At 39.9% G+C, this 23,588-nt stretch overlaps 1 protein-coding gene across 1 annotated transcript in view; it reads right to left on the bottom strand.

Moving 5' to 3' along the window:
• Window positions 1-1,269: 1,269 nt before the first annotated feature.
• RNF13 (ring finger protein 13) overlaps window positions 1,270-23,588 on the bottom strand; it is a 23,927-nt gene continuing 1,608 nt past the window's right edge. Inside the window, exons 2-9 of the mRNA XM_010180720.1 lie at window positions 22,354-22,434; window positions 17,562-17,687; window positions 13,179-13,266; window positions 11,609-11,699; window positions 10,142-10,247; window positions 9,040-9,133; window positions 3,546-3,626; window positions 1,270-1,886 (exon numbers count right to left, since the gene is read on the bottom strand). Of these exons, the coding sequence (XP_010179022.1) occupies window positions 1,522-1,886; window positions 3,546-3,626; window positions 9,040-9,133; window positions 10,142-10,247; window positions 11,609-11,699; window positions 13,179-13,266; window positions 17,562-17,687; window positions 22,354-22,434 (1,032 nt within the window). The 3' untranslated portion in view covers window positions 1,270-1,521. The remainder of the gene's footprint in view (window positions 1,887-3,545; window positions 3,627-9,039; window positions 9,134-10,141; window positions 10,248-11,608; window positions 11,700-13,178; window positions 13,267-17,561; window positions 17,688-22,353; window positions 22,435-23,588) is intronic.

Here is a 23,588-nt window from a genome sequence, read left to right as displayed (position 1 = left end):
TCTCCTCTTTGCCAGTCCCAGAGGGGTGACACTGATCTCCACGGCTGGGTTTGGGCAAGGAGATCACAGATAACATCTGCAGAGCCCTCACCTGGGGTGTCTCAGCCCAGGGCTTGGCCTTTTGGCACCCGCAGGCTGCAGAGGCCAACACCAACAGCGCTCTGGTCCTGTCCCCCCCCCCATACGAACCGCAGGGACAGACCCAGGCTGCTCCAAACCTCTCCTCCAACTACAGGTGAGCCAAAACTCAAGAGTTTTCCATGTAACTCAGTCCTACTGCATGCAGCATTGATCCACACAGCACTGCATGTGAGCACAGGCCAGCATTCACTGCGGGATCTGGATCTTCAAAATTATGTCAACCTCGGTAATAACGTAAGAGTACACAAGGGATGTGAGGAATGCAAGAGTTCAATAAATTCGTTTTGATACTTAAAGTGGAAAACATGTTTATTAACATTCTTTCAAGCTTTCCTTATTCAAGGCCATATAAAAAAATCTCTGCAGTTTGATTATATGTTACGTGTTTACTTTCTACATAGTTACATTTTTTCATGATATACTGGTAAGTACTGACTTCTGTTAAAGAGTTATAAGCACTTGTTTTCAAATCAGGTATTGAAAAGAACAATTTTTTCTATATACACAGTTTGCTAGCAGACTAATGCAGCATAAAATGCTCTTTAGTAAGAGGTATACGAGTTGAGGATCAATAGTACTTACCTAAAACTATTCTTCTATGTGGACAAAACCATCTCTGTTTCGGTCAGACACTCCCTCCCCTCAACTCCCACATCATCACTGGACCAGACTGCGCCGCAGTAGTAAGGATAACTAATGATATTTTATGGTGGCTCTTACCCAGTGAACTCCTCAAAACTAAACATATATTCTAGGTTTCCTTATCCTAGGAATTGCTCAATGGAACTGCTTAAAACTCAGCTACTGTGGCAAACTCCAAAGGATTATCTGGAATCACGGCTTGGAGATAAAAGTGGAATATCTTCTGCTTTGTTCTGATAAACCAGCATATAGAATAGTGATCTGTTCTACATTTTTCTTTCAGTAGTGGTGACAGTTTTTAGGAAAACTCTATACAAACATGCAAATACATTTTTTGTTGGGTTCAAGGGGTAACACATACCATACACGTAATAAATATTGCTATTGGTATGACCCAGTTGTAGCTACAAAATGGAAAAGACTTACTTCCAGATAAATCCCATTTCAACAAGACACATTTAGAGTCTGTGAGATACTTCTATTGATATAAACTATTATTTATTAGCATTGTGAAGTCCAGTTAAACTGTTCATTTTGAGAAGACAGAACGTGTGACTGAATACCCGAATCAAAAATAAATCTATCGGTAATGACTTAACCATAGTGCTACTACATGAACTGCTGCTCCTATTGAAGAAACCAAATGGATTACAGATTAAAATATATTCCCTACGTAAAGGTGTGTAAAGTATAGCCTCAAGAACTCTTTTGTTCATACGCTACTCATTATTAGTAGTCTCACACAGTGTTTGCCACCCGGTACTCCCGTTCGTCGCTGGGCTGCAGCTGAACCACCACGCTTTCTTCAGTGACTCCGTTTTCGGCATCACTGCTGTCGATGTTGTCATTGTCGTCCTCCTCGTACTCTGAGGACTCGGTCATGTTCTGGTGGGAGTGGGACTCGGACAGAGCCCCAAATGACTGTGTGCTGACCGAGGCCAGCGGCCTGAGCAAGGGGGTGTTTTCAGACACCTCGTTCTCCTCCTGGCTGCTGTCTGTTTCTGAGTCAGAGTCCCCCTGGGAAGGAACCACTTTTTGCTTACAGACAGGACACGTCTTCTTGGTTTTTGTCAGCCACGGGTCTACACACTTGCAGTGATATGCTGTTAGAAAACGAAATACAAGTTCATCATTATCTAAGTGACAAGGACGCTTGCTAAATTGTATTTATGTTTAGCAACACAGGAGAACTTCAGAACACACAGAGAATTTTAGTTACAAGTTTGCAGGCATGTAGAGTGTCTATCCTTATGTACAAAATGCCTAATAGATCAGTATCTCGGACATATGGATATATGCAATAAATACCCAATTCCTCTACTGAATGAATCGGAGAGCAGTCCTGCAACGGGCTGTGCTTGACAAAATAAACTTTAAAAGCTTCCTGAGGAATTCTAGCCACCTTGCAGCAGGCGTGCTCACCATCATTATCCTCACAATGCCTCTAACCTGCACCAAGATTCTATCAAAGCACTTTGTTATTAAATAAAACTACTGCAGGATTTTGTCGATTTTAAAGTAGGCCCACAGTTGGCACTGCAACCACACTGGCCTCGTAAAAAATAGAAAAAAGTGTTTGCAAGTGTCTTATTAGCTCTGCTTATTAACAGAGACCCCTACCTGGCAAAGAGCTAGGTACTACAAGAGCAAGCACGCTGTGTCCATTATCTGTTCAAGCACGTTAGCAGTGCACTGTCCACAGGAACAGTTCTGGGGTTTGGGTTTTTTTGGTCAGCAATGTTTGATACTGGTGATCAGGTTTAATTAACATTGCAGTCCCTAGCTGGGACAGATGGTGTGGATCTGTTCCTTCTCTCCCTGTTTGCCAGCCTGTTTTGAAATAGTTTTTTTATGAATGACGATCTGCAAAGCTCAGTCCATCATCATCGTGGATGCAAAGCTGTAACATCAGTTGCCTCTTTTTAAAATCTCAGTGATGTGGTACTTGCTGTGGCAGTGCTGGAATTTAATGGCAAAAAGCAAGGTAAAGCTGTATTACAGCCATTTTGGCTGACATACGGTGAATGGACTGGGAGCCAGAGAGAAGGTCTCAAGCTGGGAAGGATTAATCCTGTCTTTCTTGATAGATTTTACACAGCTTCTATCAAAAAAATGTTAAAGCTTAGAGATGCTCTTGGGCCCAAGCCTCTTCCAGATTTCCAGGTATCAGCTCTCAAAATACTTCTTGTACCTGCACGCAGTCAAAAGCAGTCTTGTCCTGCGGACAGATCCCCCTCTGCAGTGGGCTGTGGCTGAGAAGACTGTTCAGACAGCACGCAGCTCGTCACAGGAACAATATTCCACTAATGCTGACTTCCAAGTGCAGACAAGGCAGTGGTCTGCACAGCTTTGGGATACAGGACAGACTACAGCCCTTCATCTGTATCTCTATGGCATTAATAGCTGAATTACGTTTCATGGCTTAATTGTCTTGGAGAAAGTGAAAGCCTATTTTTTTAAATGTAAAGAGTAACTCTAGAATGCGTTTCCCTGTTAAATACAGACATTTAGGGGAAAGCGTCAAGCTCTGATTTTCTTTCATGTGTACCTCCAAATTCAAATGCAAAGTGGGAATGCCAACCTTTTTTTGCTTTTGAAGAGGACAAAAGTTTGCTCATTTCCCAATTTGTACATACACTCCTGCATATTAGCAGAAATAAATCTTATATATCAATCAATAAACATATTCACTGTTATTTTTAGACACAGTGTTTTAGAGAGCTGTTTTAATACAATATCAAACCTAAAATACTGCTGCTCACCGTGAGAGCACGGAAGGATTCTGAGCTTGTCTCCATCCTCATATTCATCCAGACAAATGGCACACACATCGTACTCATCTCCTACGGCACATAATTGAAAATCAGTTCAAAAGATTTGCAACGGACCTTTCCAAACAGATGCACACAGAAACAAGGAATACGGCACATTGTATGTGCATTAGCTATAACATTCAGTGAGGTTTGTGTGTGAGATGGCTGCTCCTCGTCAGTAAGAGCAGCGAGGAAGAGCAGAGGAGCTGAACACATGGAAGCTGCTACTGTTGGTGCTGGAAGAAGTTTGTTAGGCTGGAGGAGAGGTACCGGTATTGTCTTGTTACAAAACTGCTTTGGAACAGTAAGTACTGATACAAACCAAGGAGCATATCAATTGCACACACACGAGACATGATTAGGTAAGCAGCATCAAGAGGGTAACTGGAACAGCACAGAAAAAAACCTGTACATTTGGCACAGATGGTACATGAATGAAATCCAGTACTGTAACATGCAAGTGCATCCATTTAGGGATTGCATCCTTGGGACTTTTTAGCTGAGATTTCATCAGTTATAAATGACTGAGATAAGACAGAGCGTTCTGGTTGACCACTACAGTGCTCCTCATGTGATACAACTGGGAAAAAGAAAAATGCAGCAATTGGAAGCAACAAGATGAGTCTTTCCAGAAGCAGTAAGTACTGTTCAGGAGTCTGTGATGTGGCCACCCGTATCCTCAAAAGATTGCACCGCAATCTTCCTTACGACTCGACTAACGCACATTTGGTTGAGAGACTGGACAGTCTGGTCAAATGATCCAGTGTGCCTTTGTACATCCTAGCATATGGGCAGTCATCTGCTCAACATGTGGTGCCTGGGTGCCTGCAGCCTGGTTACACACCTTGTGGTAAGGAAAGGCACCAGTGATGGTGTCTCAGGTTAAAAAAAAAAAAAGTTAAACCCAAAATACGGCCCACCTAGCCCAGAGGAGGGAAACCCCAGACACAGCACACAGTATCCTGGGGGTAGCCATACTTGTGGGTCACGTATAACCAGCACATTATTACCATGTTGAACACAGAAAATGAATGTTAGCCATCAGTCAGTGCCATCAAGGCCATCACATCCCAGACAAAAAGCACACAAATAATAGAGCTCTCTTTTTCCCCAGTAGCCATTCAACATACATAAGCCAGTCCTGAAGAAGGTCACCTCACTGCAACACCCCTGGCAAATGAACAGCAGCACATTCAGAAAAAACAAGGCAGTGGCACAGCATCACCCCCATGTCCAGGCCAGCTAAATCCTGATGAAGTTTACTCAATACGGCCACTGCTCAAGTTCTCAAACAGCTGCAGTCCATCACCACAGTTCTCCAACACACCACCACACAGATTAATCTATGCCATTACCCAGATGCCTGCTCTCATCGCGGCCAGGACCAGGACTGCCAGCCCTGCTCTGCTGACCTCAGAGCCCAGGCTGGGCTCCCTCCATGGCCACATCCCCTCAAACAGCAGCAGGTTCAGTTTTCAAAGGGGCACTTTGCAGGCATCCTTTTCTCAATACCCATCACGGTCTTTTAGAAGCTGGCTCAGCACCACCAAAACTCAGGGGATAAAAATATGGAAACTGCTGCAAAACAAAGTATCTTGCTTAAATAAACTGTATATGAAAAGTCTTTACTAAAGCAAAATTATCTTCTAACTACCTGGCACATATCAATGAAAAAGTATTTTCAGAAACACAGCATTACCTAGAGTTACTACATGTGTGCCCATGAACAGCGAAAAACGCAAACATCAAACTGCCAAGGCTCTGGCAGACCTTACGACCCGTTTCTGCCTTAGACCGTGACTGCACAGCGCAGGCAGATGGGTCAGCAGCAGCCAGAATCAGATCAGTAATAATCCCATCCGCACGGAAACAAATGATTTAGGGACACAGTAAACTGCAGAACTGCACTTACTCTGGAGCAGACGTTTAAAACGCACTGAGATACATCCATTTCTCACTATCACTCAATCATACGTATCGGTCTGCATGTGAAGGTGTGTACACAAAAATGCAATACACACGGCACTTAAAAATATGCATTTGCTTAAAACGACACAGATTATTATTTATCACATATGTTGGGGCTTTTTTCCATGTGAACATAAAGCATTTCAAAGCTGACTTCCTAAAGTTAAACTCTTCTTTTGTACTTAAATGTCTAATCAAACAGCTCCATTTTTAGAAGTCCTGTGGATGTAGCAACTCCCAGATTCTGGGTTCTTTATCAGCAATCTAACCACTCATTTAGGATCCTAACTTCCAACACTCAATATAGAATGCTAAAAAAGAGATGATACGGACATATTATTAAGAAAATAAAAATGAACAAAGCATATTTTTTTCTATCTTCAGTAAATTTATGACATTTTCTTTTCTACAGGAGTTAGAGCTTACACTGTAACTCCACTGCAGCTCAGATCTAAAGATCTTTTCAGACTTGGCCTAGATTCCATTTTACGGTGAAGTTAAGCCAGCTTAGAAATAATATTACACATTTCTAAAAACAAATTCTACAATACATACCAATTCACAAAACTTCTAATCTTTATTTTTTCTAAGCTATTACTCTTCAGAATATTCAGATTTGGTCATGATCAAATCACAGGCACATTAAACGGATTTCTTTTTTGCTGTGTTCACTTTTTTTATGAAGACATGGTACAAAAGACACCAACTCCCACTGACTTTAGTGTGATCAAAGCGCAACCCATTTTGTACAGAACCACAACACAACTGCCCCAAAACTCTTCCAGCGCAGAAAACAGATTGTTGATACAGCGTCCCTGGCATTCGGTGGATTTATTCACAGGTGAGGCTGTTGGTCAGGAGATCGAGGAGTCAGTGCCACATCTTTTGTGACTGCATTCTCGTGCCTAATCTACAGCTACCGAAATTAATTTAAGAATTCCCACGCAGTGCAGTGGTATTTGGCTCAAATCCTATTTAGAGACGATTCAAGTATTTTCCGTGCTAACAACTGTTCAGGTATGTCAGAGTACAATCATCTTCATTACCTCATTGTTTGCCTACCTACCTATTAAGTTCTAGAAATCCATTAAAGCTTTACCTTAAAATCCCTTTTACAGCACAGTGAAACCATTTATTAGTCAGAGATCTGTGATATAAAAAGCTGTGCAAGACAGAAGAACCAGTACCTACGGTGTCTTCTCTGCAGTGTCTGACTAACATTTCAATCTGTTTCAACACAAGATTTTTAAGAGTACACTGGAGACAAAAGGAAATCTGGCACTCCTAAGAACAGGATTACAGTCCATAGGTGTTACCTTCACCAAGCCTCCCAAAGAAAAGGTGAGGTGGTTTGGGTATATCATCAAGACCACCAAAATGAAAGGATTTTTGCAACAGTGTCTTGAGAAATTCTCTCTTTTGGACAGAAGCATGATGTAAGATATTCTACTGAATTGCCAAAGTAACATACTGCAAGTACCGGGTCAAATTCTCTCCTTTTAGTAGAAGGACTTAAACTAATGTAAGGGATTTGTTTCTCACAGTAGAACCAAAGCGATCATTCACTTAAAAAACCTGAAATCCTCGTTGAAAAAAATAAGCTTTTTGTTCATTTTTAATAAGCCACTGAATGCAGTGGATACCTGGGTATTTACGGCGACTGACACAGCTCCAAACAATTCCTAGTGTGCGAGATTCAGCAAAAGCACAGAGGAAGGAGAATGAGGAAAACAGCAATAAGGTATTTTCCTACACTGGCTACTTAGTCATGTAACTCTGAGACAACTATTACAGATGCACACGATTGACTGAAAAGGGCATTAAGTGACTTTCTTGAAGCATGTATTTCACTACAAATTTATCTTTAAAGTACAACATAATTTGCTTAGTATTTTTATTCTAATTAGATTTCATAGGGAATCAATAAGAGGAAACAAAATTAATATTAGCTTTATAGGCTTAAGAAAATTTTGTAGTTAATCTCCGATCCATAGCAATAGGTCATTATAGCAAGGTTTGGTCAACCCTGCAGAGCACACCACTTTTTTATTATTATTTTTTCCCTAGGAGGCTGACCAGCATCACACAAATACTGCATCTGCTCAGACTGAACATCTGCTTTGCACAAGCGAGAGCAAAGTCATTAACAACGCAGCTTCATCACAGGCAAGGAACAGCAAGGGGCTCTGCTGCTGAGTCTTCCTGCCTCAAACACGTTCTCCATGGACACGTGTTACGTGCTAATCAATCATTTGAATTAAGCACTTTTCCCCACCACTTTTTCTACCTTGCAATAGCTTGTATGAATGTAACACATTTAAAAAACAAAATGGAGAAGTAACTTTTTTTTCCTACTTTTAAGGAGTAGACTACAACAGAGGAGGACTTAAGGCAGCTTTTCTATTTCAACGAATAAAGTAACTTACTACAGCTTTATTTCTCATCTTGTCATTAGAAGTTGCATAAAATTAATTACTACAAAGAATGACAACAGCAAGTATTTTGGCATTAAATTTGAATCACTCTTGCCATCACAGAAGTATTGTGATTAAATGAAAGGGCCACTCCTCTGGAAGAGCAGATAAATCATACCCACAGGATAGTTTTGTTTTTACAATACCAGGTGACTTATGTGCCACTAGTATTAATCAATTTGCAGACAAATTATCATACAAACATAGAATAGTTAGGGTGGGAAGCAACCAACACCCCTGCAGCGAGCAGGGACTCCTTCAGCCAGCCCAGGCTGCTCAGAGCCCCGTCCAACCGGGCCCTGAACATCTCCAGGAAGGGGACAGCCACCAGCTCTGCAAAAGCCATGCCAGCTCTGCACCACCCGCACTGCAAAAAAATTATTTCTTGTCTCTACTCTGAAATCTCCCCTCTTTCAGTTTAAAACCATTACCCCTTGTCCTGTCACAACTGCCCCTGCTATGAAGTTTGTCCCCATTTTTCATAAGTCCCCTTTAAGCACTGGGAGGCCACTCTAAGGCCACCCTGGAGCCCTCTCTCCTCCAGGCTGAACCACCGTGTCCCTCTCCTGGATCCCCTCCCACAGCCCCATGTCTTCTGTGCTGAGGACCCCAGAGCTGGACACAGTGCTCCCAGCAGGAGCTCCACACAGCTGAACTAATACATCACCGTGACTGCCTGCTGTGGTCGCTGCTAACAGGAGCGCACCAAGGAGGTTGTGTGAATTTCTGTATTGATTCTGTGGTATATTAAGCAAGATTTTAACTCTCAGCTACAGTCTGCACATGGTGTATGCTCTGCTTCCCTTAAACCAACGTTAGAACTTCTCGATGTCAGTGAGAACGGGGGAAGTCAAGTTTTTTGTGTGCTTTCACTCCAAACTCTACTTAATCCATTTCAAGTGTACTCAAAATTATCTCCAAAACTATAAACCCTCTCAATTTAGAGGTTTTACAGTTTTAAAAAGAATGGTGTCTAATAAGACAAAGAACGATACACTTGCCTTTCTTAAACTTATGTACAGGAAGTTTCTTAAGCTGATCCTTCCTAAGCCGATTCCTTCTTGCTCTGTGTCTGTCTTGCACGAATTTTGTGATCTGGAAACAGACATAGGCAAGACAACATGAACAGTAAGTTAAAACAATAAAAGCACAATGAAAATGTTATTTATGAATCAAAAGGGAACCCCAGCGCAAATTTCATCACCTCTTCCCTTGCCTGAACTCAAAGATAAAGCCAAACAAGCCTAAAGGATGTTCTTGATGACCATGGCACTTGAAACTGAAAATACACAAGTGGTTTTCTTTGGTTTTCTCTCTAACATGATTCCAAGACACGGAAAGATCCATTCATTTTAGCATTGACTACCTACTGACACTAACGGAAGAGAAATTCAGGTCTCTCAAAGTCTTTGCTTTTATAACTGGGACATATCTGGAAAAATAAATCTTTGATAACAGTTACAGACATGCTCTTTCTTACATTTGCTCACACAGTATAAGTAAGGAAATTAGAGAAGAGTTTAAATGCCTGAAATTTTCCTCACCAAATGCTTATTTCCTCTTCTCATAGCTAATGCTACCTAGCATCTGTTTATTCCTTTTGGACTGTACAGATGGTTCTTTCCTATATATTTTATTTGGAATCTGGAATTCTTAAATTCACAAATTAAATAAAAAAAATTGTTTTAATTGAGAGCACCACCATGCTGATATAAAAAGACCCAGCTCTTAACAGCCAAACTTAAAAGAATCAGTATCTATGCAAGATGGCATATTTAGAGTGGAGAAAACGAAGAGAGTTTTTAGGATGCAGGCGGTGGGGCCCTGGCACAGGCTGCCCAGGGAAGCTGTGGATGCCCCCTCCTGGATGTGTTCAAGGCCAGGTTGGATGGGCTCATCCTAAGGGCTCCCGGTATCTCTGCCAAAAGTCTGCATCTGTTCATCGTACTGAGAAAATAACAGATTACAGATAAGCACGGTACAGGTATGTACCACACACAAAGCTTTCGCTGTTCCTTTACTGTACCTCTGCATTTATCTTCACTAAGTGGCAGTTCTATGATGATTGGTTTGAAAGAAAACATGTTATTAAAAGAAACTTACCATAAATATGACGATGAGAATAAGACAGATCCCTACTATTATTAGGAAAGGGATTAAGTAGTACTCCAAAGGAAGACTGAACTCTGGGATTAACATAACATGGCCACTGTGGGGAGAAAAAGATAAAGCTTTCTAAAGAGGTTGGAATTTAATGAACAATTAACTAAGGAATAAAATACAATGTAAAAACCCCATTAAGAGTCAAGGTTATCACTAGACACACTAAAGGAATACCTACCTGTGCACAGTAACATAGAAAACTCAGCTGATATCCACATAATGTAAAACCAATTAAATAAAAGGATAAAACAATGTTTCTTAGAGCATTTTTTGAGTTAAAACTACTTACTGACTTCAATCATAAATAAATCTAAAGTAACCAGGAAAATAACCTCATAGCTGCTTTGTCAGCAGAATGAGAAAAACATAACATGACTATCAAAAGATACTGTGAAATCATTCTTATTTCCTAAAGCATTTTGGGTTGTATGGGAGGTTTAGTTTCAAATCATGAAGCATGGTAAAACGCACTCTTTGTCTTCCGAAAAGTCAATAAATCACAGTACATTAAACAGAAGTCTTCCTATAGAGCCTGATATGGATGCTGGCAACTGGATATCTGAAAACAAGTATTTACCGATACTTCAGGAAGTAAAATCCCATTATTGTTCTGTTGGCACACGCAGTAAAACGCCCAGGAAGGTACCGCGTCCAACAGTGTTAGCAGTTCTACAGCCACCACTCATGTGGAGCCACACTTCATTATCAAGTGGTTTCATCAGCAAGGTGTTGATGTAAGAATGACACAATCTAGTTGTTTTGATTAATTTAGTGAACGGACATCAGAGGCCTGCAGAAGCAAGATCATCAGACTAATAATAAGACACCTGCTTTTCCACCCTATTCAAGGAATACACTTTAAACATCTGGTTAAAGGTTAACATGATGCCTTTCTTCTTAAAGTTTTAAACTTAACAGCAGACCAGCAGCAGTGCAGACCTGGTCAGAATCACCTTAGATGGGTCCATTCAGATTCCCCTAGCACAGGAAGTTCTCTGACTTGTTTTAGAACTATTAAAGGATTTTATTTGGGGTTTTTTGGGTGGGTTTTCTGTTTGTTTTCTAAAGACAGAACCAGACCTCAATGGGAACTGATACATACTGTAAAAAGAACACACTTAAGATCTGAAGTACGCAGGCTCACAAACATTTCTGTGATTCCCACATCATTAGTAAACTCATGTGTTTAATGCTATATGAAAAGAGTAACATTTGATAAATGCACGGTAACCCTCTTGCAGGAAAGCAATTTGTATTAATTTTTTAAATGGTTTCTGCCCACTGCTCTCAGGTACAAAGTCTCACCTGGAATACTATAGCCTCCGTCATCACAACATCCTGTTTTAAAACCATAAATACTAAAAAGAGGCAATGACTTCATGCAAGGAATAACAGCTGCTAACTTACCCCTTTTCATAAGTAAATTCTTCTTTAAGAGAATTAGCTGATGTCTCACCGATAAAGACAGAAGGAATGTCAATCTTCTTTAAAATCTCAACTGTTATAAAGAGTAGGAAAATAAATCTATTATTATGTGGACACTCTATGGGCACTTTTAAGACACAAGACTTGAAAATTATGAGACTATCACAACGAGACATTTTAACGTAATGACATACAGACTGATGCACACACATGCTACATCTTTACGTCATACAAGAATTGGTATTATTTTTCCTACTGAATACCTAGGGACTTTGTTGCAGGTACAGAAATCAGAATTTTTAATGGAATGTTTGAAGTGAAGGCAATAATAAGCTCAAAAGAGGCAGATCAAATGAAAGATTACTGAAAGAGAAATTCCATTTTCTAGAAAGCCTTCTCCCTGGCTTCACTTTATATTGATTAGCACCTCTGACTTAAGCTTCCCATTTAAGGATCCCAGTATCTTGGCTTTAGTCACTATCAGAGCACTCAGGTTCTGCAAGGCACAAGCACACATGACTCAATCCCGCCTCTCATTACCCGAGGCTGCGTTTGTCATGAGCTTGGTCTACATTTTGATTTCTCAGTAAAACCTGACTATAAGACTGACTCGGATTGGGAATTCATTAAAAGCACTTTCACACAGCTTCCTGGGCTACTCAGCTGCCAGTTAGTTTGCTGAAAGATCATTTCCTAGTTTACTCAATAGTGCTTTCATGTGGGAAAAAACTCTTGTTCTTATCTATAATCTTGTTCTACACTGAGCAAGCTCAAAACCTGGACAAAATAAAGAGATGCCACAAAGAAAGTTGTAACAACCCTACAGACAAAACCCTACATACTATAAACCAAAAGCAACATTCTGACTACACGACAAGATGTTCTGAACAGTAACTCCAGAGGTTAAAACTGGAACAGCTGGCATCAGAACCAATCGGAAAATGGCGCACTGGTCTCTAAGCAGACCTTTTCCAACCCAAAACCTGAAAATACGTACATGTAATATGTATTCACATGAAATCAGAATCCATTTGCCCAAAGGAAAAGAAAAATGTACAAAACAGTACAACAACAAAACGGATCCACTAAGAAATACTAAAAAGTCATATTTTAAAGTTTGATTCCCTTCCAAGAGAGTTTTTACTTTTCCAGTATTTCTACTTAATTAACAACACATCAGCTATTTTCCACATCAGTCATATAAATCGCTCTCACAAACTTAACCATTTAACCCAGAACAGTTGAATTAAAATTTAAAGGAAAAACAAAAGCAGCACTCGGAGAAAGTACAAACTCAATGACACAAATAATACACAAGTATACATATATGTTCTTATATAAACATCTTTCATTTTAAAATGTTAAAAGCAGGAAGGTTTCTGATTGGGTGGATTTCTTCTGGTTTTTGCCATTGTAGTTTCAGGGGCTTTTTTTGGTTTTGTTTGTTTGAAGTGAGAGTTCATCACAATACTGCCTAGTGATGTTAATACTGCACACTCCAGCGGGTGAAGTGATTTTCAAACAGGAGAGGAGAAGTGATACCTGTACTTACTGTCGTTGGATCCCATGCTTATGAGGTCGTCAGAATCCACATTGTGAACGATGGCTGCCTTGTATCCAGCTCTCTGTGCGTTTAAAACCTGTAAGTCAGATCAAGTACTTATTAGAAAGACTGCAGCAACCTGTCTGTCCTAAGACAAGGCACGCTTCCAGGAAGCTGTAAGTATTCGCACAACTTCATCTGCACTTACAAAAGAATGGTCACCTTTCAAAAAAAATATGATTATTCTTGCACTCAAGTAATTATGCTATTTTTCCAGAAAAATCATTCAATATTGTCTGCAGGCAGACAGCTTTTACATATATTAAAAACAGGATTTAAAACTTTATATGGGTAGATAAAAGTAGTATTTAATCATAATTGAAAATAAAGGCACTAATTTACTTTGGTAAACTAGAAATTACCACTTGATAGCTCATGAAATCACACCAGCAGTATTTTTTCCTGTGCCTTTAGAGATGTGGAAATATCTTACTTGACAGGCCAAGTACCAGAAGCAATCTCACGGAAAAGTATAAAATTAAAAATATGGGTACAAAACTACAACTATACTGTACACCAGCTACGTTTCTGATACGTACTGGGGGTTCTGTCAGTACAAGCAAAGCATAAGATCCATGTAATTGGCATTTGCTGCAGTCCCAGGTCGGGAGGAGCCATGGGGCAAGGGAACAAATGCCGACAGCACCTCAGCCTTGTCCTCATCCCCTGTCACTCTACTTCCCCCACATCCAGTCACAGATCGATATTCTCCTCAGCCCTCCCTTTGTTACTCATGTATTTATAGAAACATTTTTGTTGTCTTTTACAGCAGTAGCCATGTATATGTATACACACACACACACCCCCCCGTCCCCCCGTCCCCAATTCCTCCTCTCGACAAACAGTAATAAGGAACACGAGTTGTAAAGCTGGAAAACTTCCACTAATTATTGTAAAAAAGGTTCTTTAGGTCTAGCTTGAAATACGAAACTTTCTTGGATGCCACACAACAGCAAAAACAGACCAAAAAAAGCATGAGAATTTTAAATAAAAGTCAAAAATAAAACAAGGATTAAAAGCATTGAACATCTACGCATCTGAGGTTGTGACAGAGAACAGCAGCAATGGGGTCCTCACTGATCACACACATAACAAATCACCAAGTGCTGAAACAGAAGAGAGGAACACAAGTTCATTGAGTGATCAGAGCTTGAAAGCTCCCTGGTTATCATAGGTTCTTAATCTTCATATCCATGTAAATGTACTGTGGTAATTAGCAACAGTTTCTATGTGGTTTTAATTTTTTGTTTGCTTGTTTTATTTCTTTAATATCATGTGCTGAATAGGTGTTCATTAACTGTCTGTTATGCACTGAAATACGTCCTTCAGGACAGGTAGTAAATAATTTCTGTTACTTAAGGAAATGTTTTAGTTCCCTTCACACTTTCACCGCTTATAACATATGGCCTTTGTTTAATTATTGGATTAAAAAATTATGGTGTTTGCATAAAACCACACAAATACTCAGTTGACACAGAGTTACTCGAGTAGAGTAACATTATCAGCCAGGCACCTCCTGCCCCAGCCCCCACGAGCAAGCTGAGGTCTAACCACACCGGAGCTGTACGGAGCAGCAGCATCGCCTGTTTTGCAATTTCACCCTCGCTGCCCAGGGCCCCAGAGACAAAACGTTAACTGTGCACCAAAACGGAAGCATTTACTTGTTTTGAAGATACACTTAAACAGGATGGCACAGCTTCAGGGAGCAACTGCTGATGGCATGGTAACTTTCTCCTCTATGAAAATGACAACCAGCTCTTTGTTGCTACATGACTCAACGTGCCATCAATTCGGATTCTCTCCCCATTTTCCTAACAACTATACTCCAAACAGCAGAACAATGCTACTGGAAAAGGCAGACACCTTGAGAAAGCCCAATATTAAAAAAATCAGGTTTAGATGTAAACATAAATGTGTAGTTGTGAGTTTGGTCAACATCACATCACTACAGAAAATATCCACAGTGCATACATAAAATGACGTAGTGTTTAGTAATGTATTTGCTGGCTTTTGTGCCTAAAGAGGCAGGTTTAACGTAGCAAAGTATCATTTACTTAAGTTACATATAATCCCAGACCATTCTAGTTAAGTTTTTCCATACACAGCAAAATTATGTTTATTTTGCAAAACCAACCTTTTATTTAGGTAGAAAATCCATGATGCTTCCTACATGATGTCAACAACATAATTCAGTCACTGCTGACCAGACCTCTAATGCAGGCTTGAGAAAGCCGCTTTGTAAATTACACAGGAGCTGAAAGCACAGCACCACCCTCTCTTGACAAGTCCCTCCCCATGCTGGTCACCAGCACAAGAGCAGTAAAAATCGGTTATGACAAGTGAGAAGCTGCATTCCAAAAGGCTCTAAATTGCTTCCACTTGCTTCCAGCCTTTATCCTTCTACTGCACTGTCACTTTTCCTCTAAGAAATCACTAGATGCTAAGAGATAGAAGGGAAGAGGAGACAGTTCCTGGCCTAGTAAAGATTCATGTACAATAAAACCAAGGAACAGCTATGCACCTGTATTTGTAGTTTTCATTGTAAAACAGGAGGGATGGGACTTTAAACTCCAGTTTCTGTTAAAATCTACATCCTGTCAGTCAAAGAGCTGATAGGTAATATAACTCACATCTTAGTGTGCATGCTGCTTCCTGGCAGAAACTTCAGGGCAAAATGCTGCAGTGCATATGAAATTACATAGTGCAATATTGCAATCGTATTAACAACGTAATATGAAAGTGAATTCACTGGCCAGAGAGTACACAGATCCCCATGCTCGCCTTGGAACTTCTGATCCACTTTCTACCTTGCTCTTTGTCTAAGAAAGAAATGTGTGGGAATCCACTTTTCCATGGATATTACATAAAATATAAAACAGAACCAAAAAATGCATACATACACAGCTAGTGTGATTTAACCCTTGAGGAACTGACCATGGGAATCCCTCAATGATAATGTACAAGTCTTCTGTTTTCTACAAGAAACACTCATTGCCACTCATGTGGCAAAGCAAGACGTGTAAAATCAAAACAAGAGTTCACATTTACTAAGTTGACAACTATGGGGAAAAGCAGTTCTGCACACCTGCCCCTGCCTGACTCTTGCCATTAGCTGAGCAGCTTTCCAAAGCTTCTCCGAATTCTGTGAGCAGCAACAGAGATGTGATTTTCCTGGTTTAGCACCAGAGCAAAAAAGTTGGAGGCTCAGTCATAACACAAATTTCTTCAGCAAAACAAGCTTTTTTCAGCGAACAAACATTTGCTGTATTTCTGATTAAAAACGTATTCCCCTAGAAAAATTCTGACCTGTTCCTTTAACAGTGTCTTCAGCAGTAATGCTGTCCCATCAATTTAGGGGCGGCCATTAGATAGGCAATGGGGATGTGAAAAAGACAAGTAGTCATCTGCCCTTCCTTTGCCCACTAAGTCACATACACACACAGTGACAGGACTCAAGGTGCAAAGCAGGAGACATTCTGAGTTTGATGTGACGGTGGATCGCATGAGCAGTGAGGCTGCCTCTACAGCTGGGCAGAATTTACATGTTTAATCACAACACCAAATAACTGAACACACTACATAGCAGCAGATACAGTTGGATCTTCCTGAAGGTCAACAACAGACTGAAAAGCCCTGTCTTCCTTAAGACATCCTTTGCTACCCCACATATCAGGGTAATTTTCAAGAAAACTGTGTATTTCAGCCAAGCACAAGTAATTCTACTTCTGTATTTTTAAAATAACGGAGAATATTGCACTTCAGCTGCAGTTTGAATTTTTTATACTATAAATACTTCATAATATAACATCTGGCTGCTCCACCCATCAGAAACATTCCCATCCTGCCACATGTGCCTGCTCCTGCCCAGCACTTCCACGTCTCCTCTCCCCATCAACCCACTGTGACACCACCACTATTCAAGGGATCTCCGTGTGAGACACGAGATGATCCAGCCATTAAAACCAGAAACAGATCAGGAAAGTGGCTTGTAGATTTTGGGTGCTTTTATGTTATTTCCATCCTCTAACCTCCTCTGTGATCCCTGGCACCAAAGAATCTAACTGGCACGAAAAACTGATACTGCTACTGAATGCTTCCTGTGACCAAACTGCAGCATCTGTCATCTTTATTTGCCACATAAGCTGGCTCACAAACAGGTAATATTAAACTAAATCACATTACAATACTGCTTTATCTGCCTGTAGATGGTAAAATTCTCCCTTCCCTTCACATCAGTGTCTATCCTGTTGTTAGCTATAGATATTTTTCTGAAGTACCAGTAAATTCTTTAAGATCTTGAAACAGAGAGGCAAGGGGGGGGGTAAATCTTACCTTGATATCGAAGTTGCACTCAAGCCTTCGAATTAACACGATAAAAGCACCGGAGGAGTTGTCTCTCAGTGGAGGCGGGGCTATAGGCTCACATGCATTCTCTGGTTTCGAATTTATTAGGAAACCCTAGAAAACAGGAACAGAAACAGGAGCTTCAGTTCTCTTTGTCTTAACAAAAGGGCTGACAGACAAGGAAATAAAACTGTACATTTTCATAAAATAGCTCAACAAATTCTTATTATCATCTCAGTTCTATAGTATAGCAAGATTTCTGCTACATCCCTGACTATTTGAATCCACCAGAATCTTGGTCTATATTTTCTTATTTTTCACAGTTTTTCAAATGACATCATCTGAAGTTCATAACGCAGACTTTGCAGTGTAATTCAGCATAAAGAGGACTGCATATGCTACATTCATATTGTAGAACTATTAATCTAAGATACATGGAGTAAGAAAACTGAAGCATAATAGCCTAAGAAGCACTAACACAAACTTGATACTCGACAGTCAAGAGAAAAAAAAAATACTAAGAAAGTTAGATGTGTAAAATCAACATTGAACCAGCATACAAAACAGCTGGTTTACTGTGGTACGCAAAGACTATGGATCATCAAATCTGCTACAGCGGAAAGATTCAGAAGTAGGAAATTCTGGCAATATCAGTCTTGACCCCTTCTCCCCTCCACTGCAAATGCTCTGCAACCATCGTCGATGCGGGAGTTTATCCAAGACAAATGCTGGAAGATCATCATGCGTACTGCACAACACGGATGCTGCAGCTCTACAGAGAGCAGACCTTCCCTTGTCCTTCACTAGAACACGCTTGCTTCCCTGGTCAAACCTCTAGATCACCTGAGAAGGAGCTTCTTTACTCATTAGATTGATATTCATTAGATTCCCTTCTCCAGTCTCTTCACAACAGATTTTGACCGCCAGGATACAGAAAAATCCAACCCGTGCACTTGGAGAAGGTTTTTTGTGTGCCCTCCATTTGAAGCACCTCTCCAGACACATTATCATCTCTGTAAGGTGTTTGTGCAATTTGGTCACAGTGCGATGCTGGCTTCTGGATGCTAATGCAACCGAGTACCATTTGAAATAAGAACACCCTTACAAGATTCCCAACTGTTCACATCAATTTTAAAGCTAGAACAAATTATCATGCAGATAAAGAGCAGTGATTTGCCAGAAAATAAGAATATAAGTAACTTGTTTGATGCAAATAAAGTTCATTAGAAGCTGCACTCCTGTGCGCTCAAGAAATTACTGTACAGTTCTAGAGATATCCTTCAGAGCTTGAAACTCAGTTTGCACTGACACCTTTATATCATCACCTGTATAGAAATAATTATAAATTATATAATTATATATAAGCCATCAGTTTAAATGCATAAAATATATCTAAGTTTACACATACAGTTTTTATATATAAAACGTCAGTTTAAACGTACTTTTTATATACAATCTTACATTTTATCCATAAATATGTATTATTGATAAAGTTTAAGCTACAACTGAGAGAAGCAATCTTGCTTTGAGGAATAGATTTTGGTAATGATAATATCCCTTTTGGCAGAGGGGCTGCAAAAGCAATCTGCTCTGTTTCTCGTTTGTGGTGACAGGCACACCACCACAGTCTCTAACAATTAAAAGCAATATCCACTGAAAGTTTGCTAACAGCCAAATGTAGGTCCCCAAGGTCTCCTGACCCACAGAGCAAACACTACTGCTGTTACGTAGGGTCACACAGAGCATTTATTCCTTTTTAACAAGAGTGAACTAACTGCATCCTACAGAGCAGCTTCACACAAATCACACAACGTCTTATGGCAGTTCAAGAAACGCACACGTAGAAATCAACAGCTAAATACCACTAGAATGGATTTTTCTTAATGCTGTGTTCTGAAATATCTTTAACTGAGGAGCTGTTCCTTTAGGCACACAGGCACAAATGACTGACCACTTTCTGCCTAGAACACACAGTCCACAAAAAGCACCTACTTCTCCACTTTGGCACCAGTTATGATAGAATCTGACAGATTGTGTTTTTAAGTTGCATATTAATACATCTTCATAAACATTGCAAAAGTGTAACATTTTCACGCTATTTCAAGCAATATCATAGCAATTAAAAAATAATTATAACACTAATGCAACAAAAAAAATTGTATTTGCAACTAAAACTCATTATTTCTACACAGGTGATGACAACTACCTTAGTTTAAGACACAGAACTGTCTTACAGTTAAAAAGGTTAGAATCAAAGCTCCTTACATCTATTTTTGAAGTATTAAATTGGCTCACGACTTGGGCAAATCACTTAATCGCCCTCTGTTTCTCAATATAGTCAGTAAACAGCTATACAGCTCTAACACCACTTCTCCCCATGATAAAACCCACTGGGCATGGAAACAAAGTGTTCTTGCGGTTTCCTTGCAGAGGAATTCTTAAGAGCTACAGGAATTTCTACAGCAATGGAATTCCTACCCCCTTGGGATTCAAAGGACACCGTGCAATCAGAGTGATCCAACCCTGCACCTTCACATCAGCTTCACTTTCTTGGGTGTTGCTGTCTCACAAGCACTGCAACATTAACAACGCTGCTGAGCTCCATCTTGGGCCATGCAGATCACAGGCAGAATGGACAGGAAAGCACCCAGCCCTCACAGGCTACTGATGGTCCCATAGGTGCGTAAATGGGAGCAACTCCCCTTCACTGGAACCTGGGCTGCCTAAGTACGTTTAGGTCTTGGAATTCTTACACAAAACAAAACATACATCTCAGTCATAAACACATACAATGTTCAAAGTGATAGCCAGACAAACAAGTTACTGCCACAGGACTGATTCCATGTAGCCACTTCCACAATAAAAAAAATAAGTAAAGAAATGAAACCTGAATATCACACAAGTAATAGACTGGACAGCTAAACTAAATCACCTTTCTTGTACACTTGTGTTTCAGGTACAGAAGAATGGGAAACAAATTTTATCTGAAATGAACTTACTGAGACTGACTGCAAGAACATGATCCTAGAGAAAGTAAACAGTTCATGTCACTGCATGGGCACCGCATGTCAGGCAAAGACAAATGCAGCAGCCCCCTTGCTCTGGAACTCAACACAGTACACAACTTACCTCAGAGGATGTGAACTGTCACTGAATTGGATATCCATCCAGCTTTTAAATACTTCTCTAAGCAGCAGGACTATGACACCAGTTTATAGCATTAACATCACAACATATAATTTATTTTTAAATAATTTATTTTCTGTTTCCTCTATCTTATCTCACACAGAACCATGAGTTTGTCTTTACATTCACTACTGTCATCAGAACATACAGACAGCTATGACCTTAGCAGGAGTCAGAAGTGCAGGACGTGCCTGCTCCTTGCCTGTGGAAGCTTCTTCCCAGTCCTTTCTCACTTCTCCTCGAGTGTAATTTCCCTTCTATTAGTTTAATTCAGTCCATGTACACATCTTACTATGTTTCAAGTGTATTAACCACACTTGATACAGGGAAAAGGAGCTCTTCTGCTGTACACAACATGCTCGATGCTGTACTTTAGGTCTTCAGAATTTCTAATCAAGCACAAAATAATTATAAAGTCCAATAGGTATTTCCATGGTTATAGCCATCTTTGACATTTTTTGCTCGTTAATTACTTTGTATAGTATGACTTCTCCCTTTCCACTTCCATTAACATTTGCAAATCTTCACGTTACTTCTGTCTTCTCTAATACTAGTTGCATTTTACAATTTAATATGGTATAATATTTACATGCTTTTGAGTTCTTGCAGATCAAAGAAAACTGGATTAACAACTCGGTTTTTAAATTAAAAGGCACATGTACTTCTGCTAGCTGAACGTATCACAACTTACTAGTGCCTTCTGTTAATAATCCTATGTCCAGTTTTCAAGTCACATCACAGCATTCCTATCCCAATAGGATTTTATTTGGTGTACAAGACAATATAACAGATAACTAACAAAAATGTGTATATGTGCTACCTGCATAGCAATAAAATAACCTAGTGCAACTCATGCTTGAGAGAAGCACTGGGAGAATGGGGACTTCTCATGTGCTGTGGGGTGTGGATTGCAACAGCACAGACACTGTGAGGAGAGGGCAGACGACTCATCAGCTGCTCCACAGCCACCGGCTCTGCAGCACTGCATGTGGGGGGGGCCACGGCAGAATTCAGCCCTTCAGCTTCTCCACTCAGCTGCTTAAGAAACACGACAAGGGAAGAAAAGTGACAATGGCCCCAAGAAAATGAGCTGTGGTTCCTTTATGCAGCACTCGCAATGCAGGCCACAGGCAGGGAAGAGAATCCCTCTTGCCTTTCCACATTTCATAGTGTGAAAGGGCTCGCCACTCTATGACCCCACAGAGACAATAAATCATCCAGGTATTTAAAAAACAAACAAACAGACAGACAGACAAAATCAATCTGGCATCCACTGACACCAGTGCAATTAACTGACATCATGTATCAGTATTGCCACCAACTTCAGAGAAAACCAAATTCACTTTCTTAGATTCTCACCATTCAGCTACTTTTGATTTATTTATTTAAAATGTTCAGCAAATTCTTCCTTACATACAAAACACCAGAATAACAAAATTCTCTTTTTAGGAGAGGAATCTCCTGGAATTAGGAGATTTTCTTAGGAATGAGGAATCTCCTAATCTGTTTTTAGCTTACAGAAGAGCTGTTCAGAAGATACTATCTCCTCTCTCTCTTCAAGATAGATATGTAATTTTTCATTTATTTTTTTTACCTTCAGCCCTTCTGCTGGCAGTCTGTAGCCAAATCTAGCAGGTAGATCATCAAAGGTCTGGGTTCCATTTTCAAGGTTATACTAAGAGAAATAAATATTAAAGAAAAATCAGATTTGCAACAAAAGAGAAATAGGTAGCAAGTATAAATAGAAATAAAACACTGTATATTTTTTAGGTTAAAGTATTTATCAGACATATGACACATTTGACCATGTCCATGAAATCACAAAATCGCCTCTTCCACTTGTCTTCCACTCACACAGCCACACCATTCCTTCTTATTCAGTTGTCAAAACAAGTAACATATCTTTTGTAAACTTTGTATGATGAATCCTTCTTTTTACTGTCTGAAATTCAAATACCATCATATTTGCAGAAGAGAAACTATAAAGAACCCAAAAAAGCACAACTCTGAAGACTTGAGGTTTTTGGGTGTGGGGTTTTTTTGTGTGGTGGTGTTTTTGCTTTGAATTCACTTGCATACAGGGAAGAACAGCTTCTAACAGGCAGTTCACTGTAGGTGAAGAATAGCCTCCGTATTTATCCTTTCTCAACTCCCTGCTATGTATTCAGTTTAGCAGCTGAAAACTCTCTCTACAGTTTTGTTTTGTACGATGAGCTTTCACTTAAAAACAGATGAATACTGTAAAGACCTTAAATCTGTGGAAGCCTTGTTTCCCCTTTCCTCATTCATCATTCTTAGCTTTATAATGTGTCTAACCAATGGACAATCCATACAACAAAAAGCGCATGTTGGATGTACACTAATTTTTTTAAATTAAAAGTACAAAAATTAGTTTCCTGCAAAAGTTGTGAACTATACAGTAACTGACCTGAACGCACATCAGTTAGCAGGTTTTATTAACTAACTAGTTCAATGACTCAGAAATACTTGTCTATTCATTGCACCATCCCATTGTCACACACAGCAGCAAAGTAAGGACTGTGTTTATTGCAGAGGGCTGAGACATTTCCTAATAGTCAGACTTAGACAGGGTAACGTAAACTATAGTTCAAAAAACCCCCACTGTCATGATTTATTTTAAGTCTTTCAAAGGAGCTTCCTTCCCATAGACTTTAATGAAATTAAGGGGGGAAAGGTAGGAATGGAACTAAATTTGAAGGAAACTACTTTGTTCTGTGTAACCAACCTGCCTCATACAACCTTTCCTCCTGATCACACAGCACAGCTCTGTGCCAGTCTGCTGCCCTCCTCCATCCTCACCGCTCACTG

Source organism: Mesitornis unicolor, unplaced genomic scaffold, assembly GCF_000695765.1.
Source record: "Mesitornis unicolor isolate BGI_N332 unplaced genomic scaffold, ASM69576v1 scaffold40703, whole genome shotgun sequence".
NCBI lineage: Eukaryota > Metazoa > Chordata > Aves > Mesitornithiformes > Mesitornithidae > Mesitornis > Mesitornis unicolor.
Note: the sequence above shows the minus strand (reverse complement) of the source record. Positions and strands in the feature narration are given on the sequence as shown.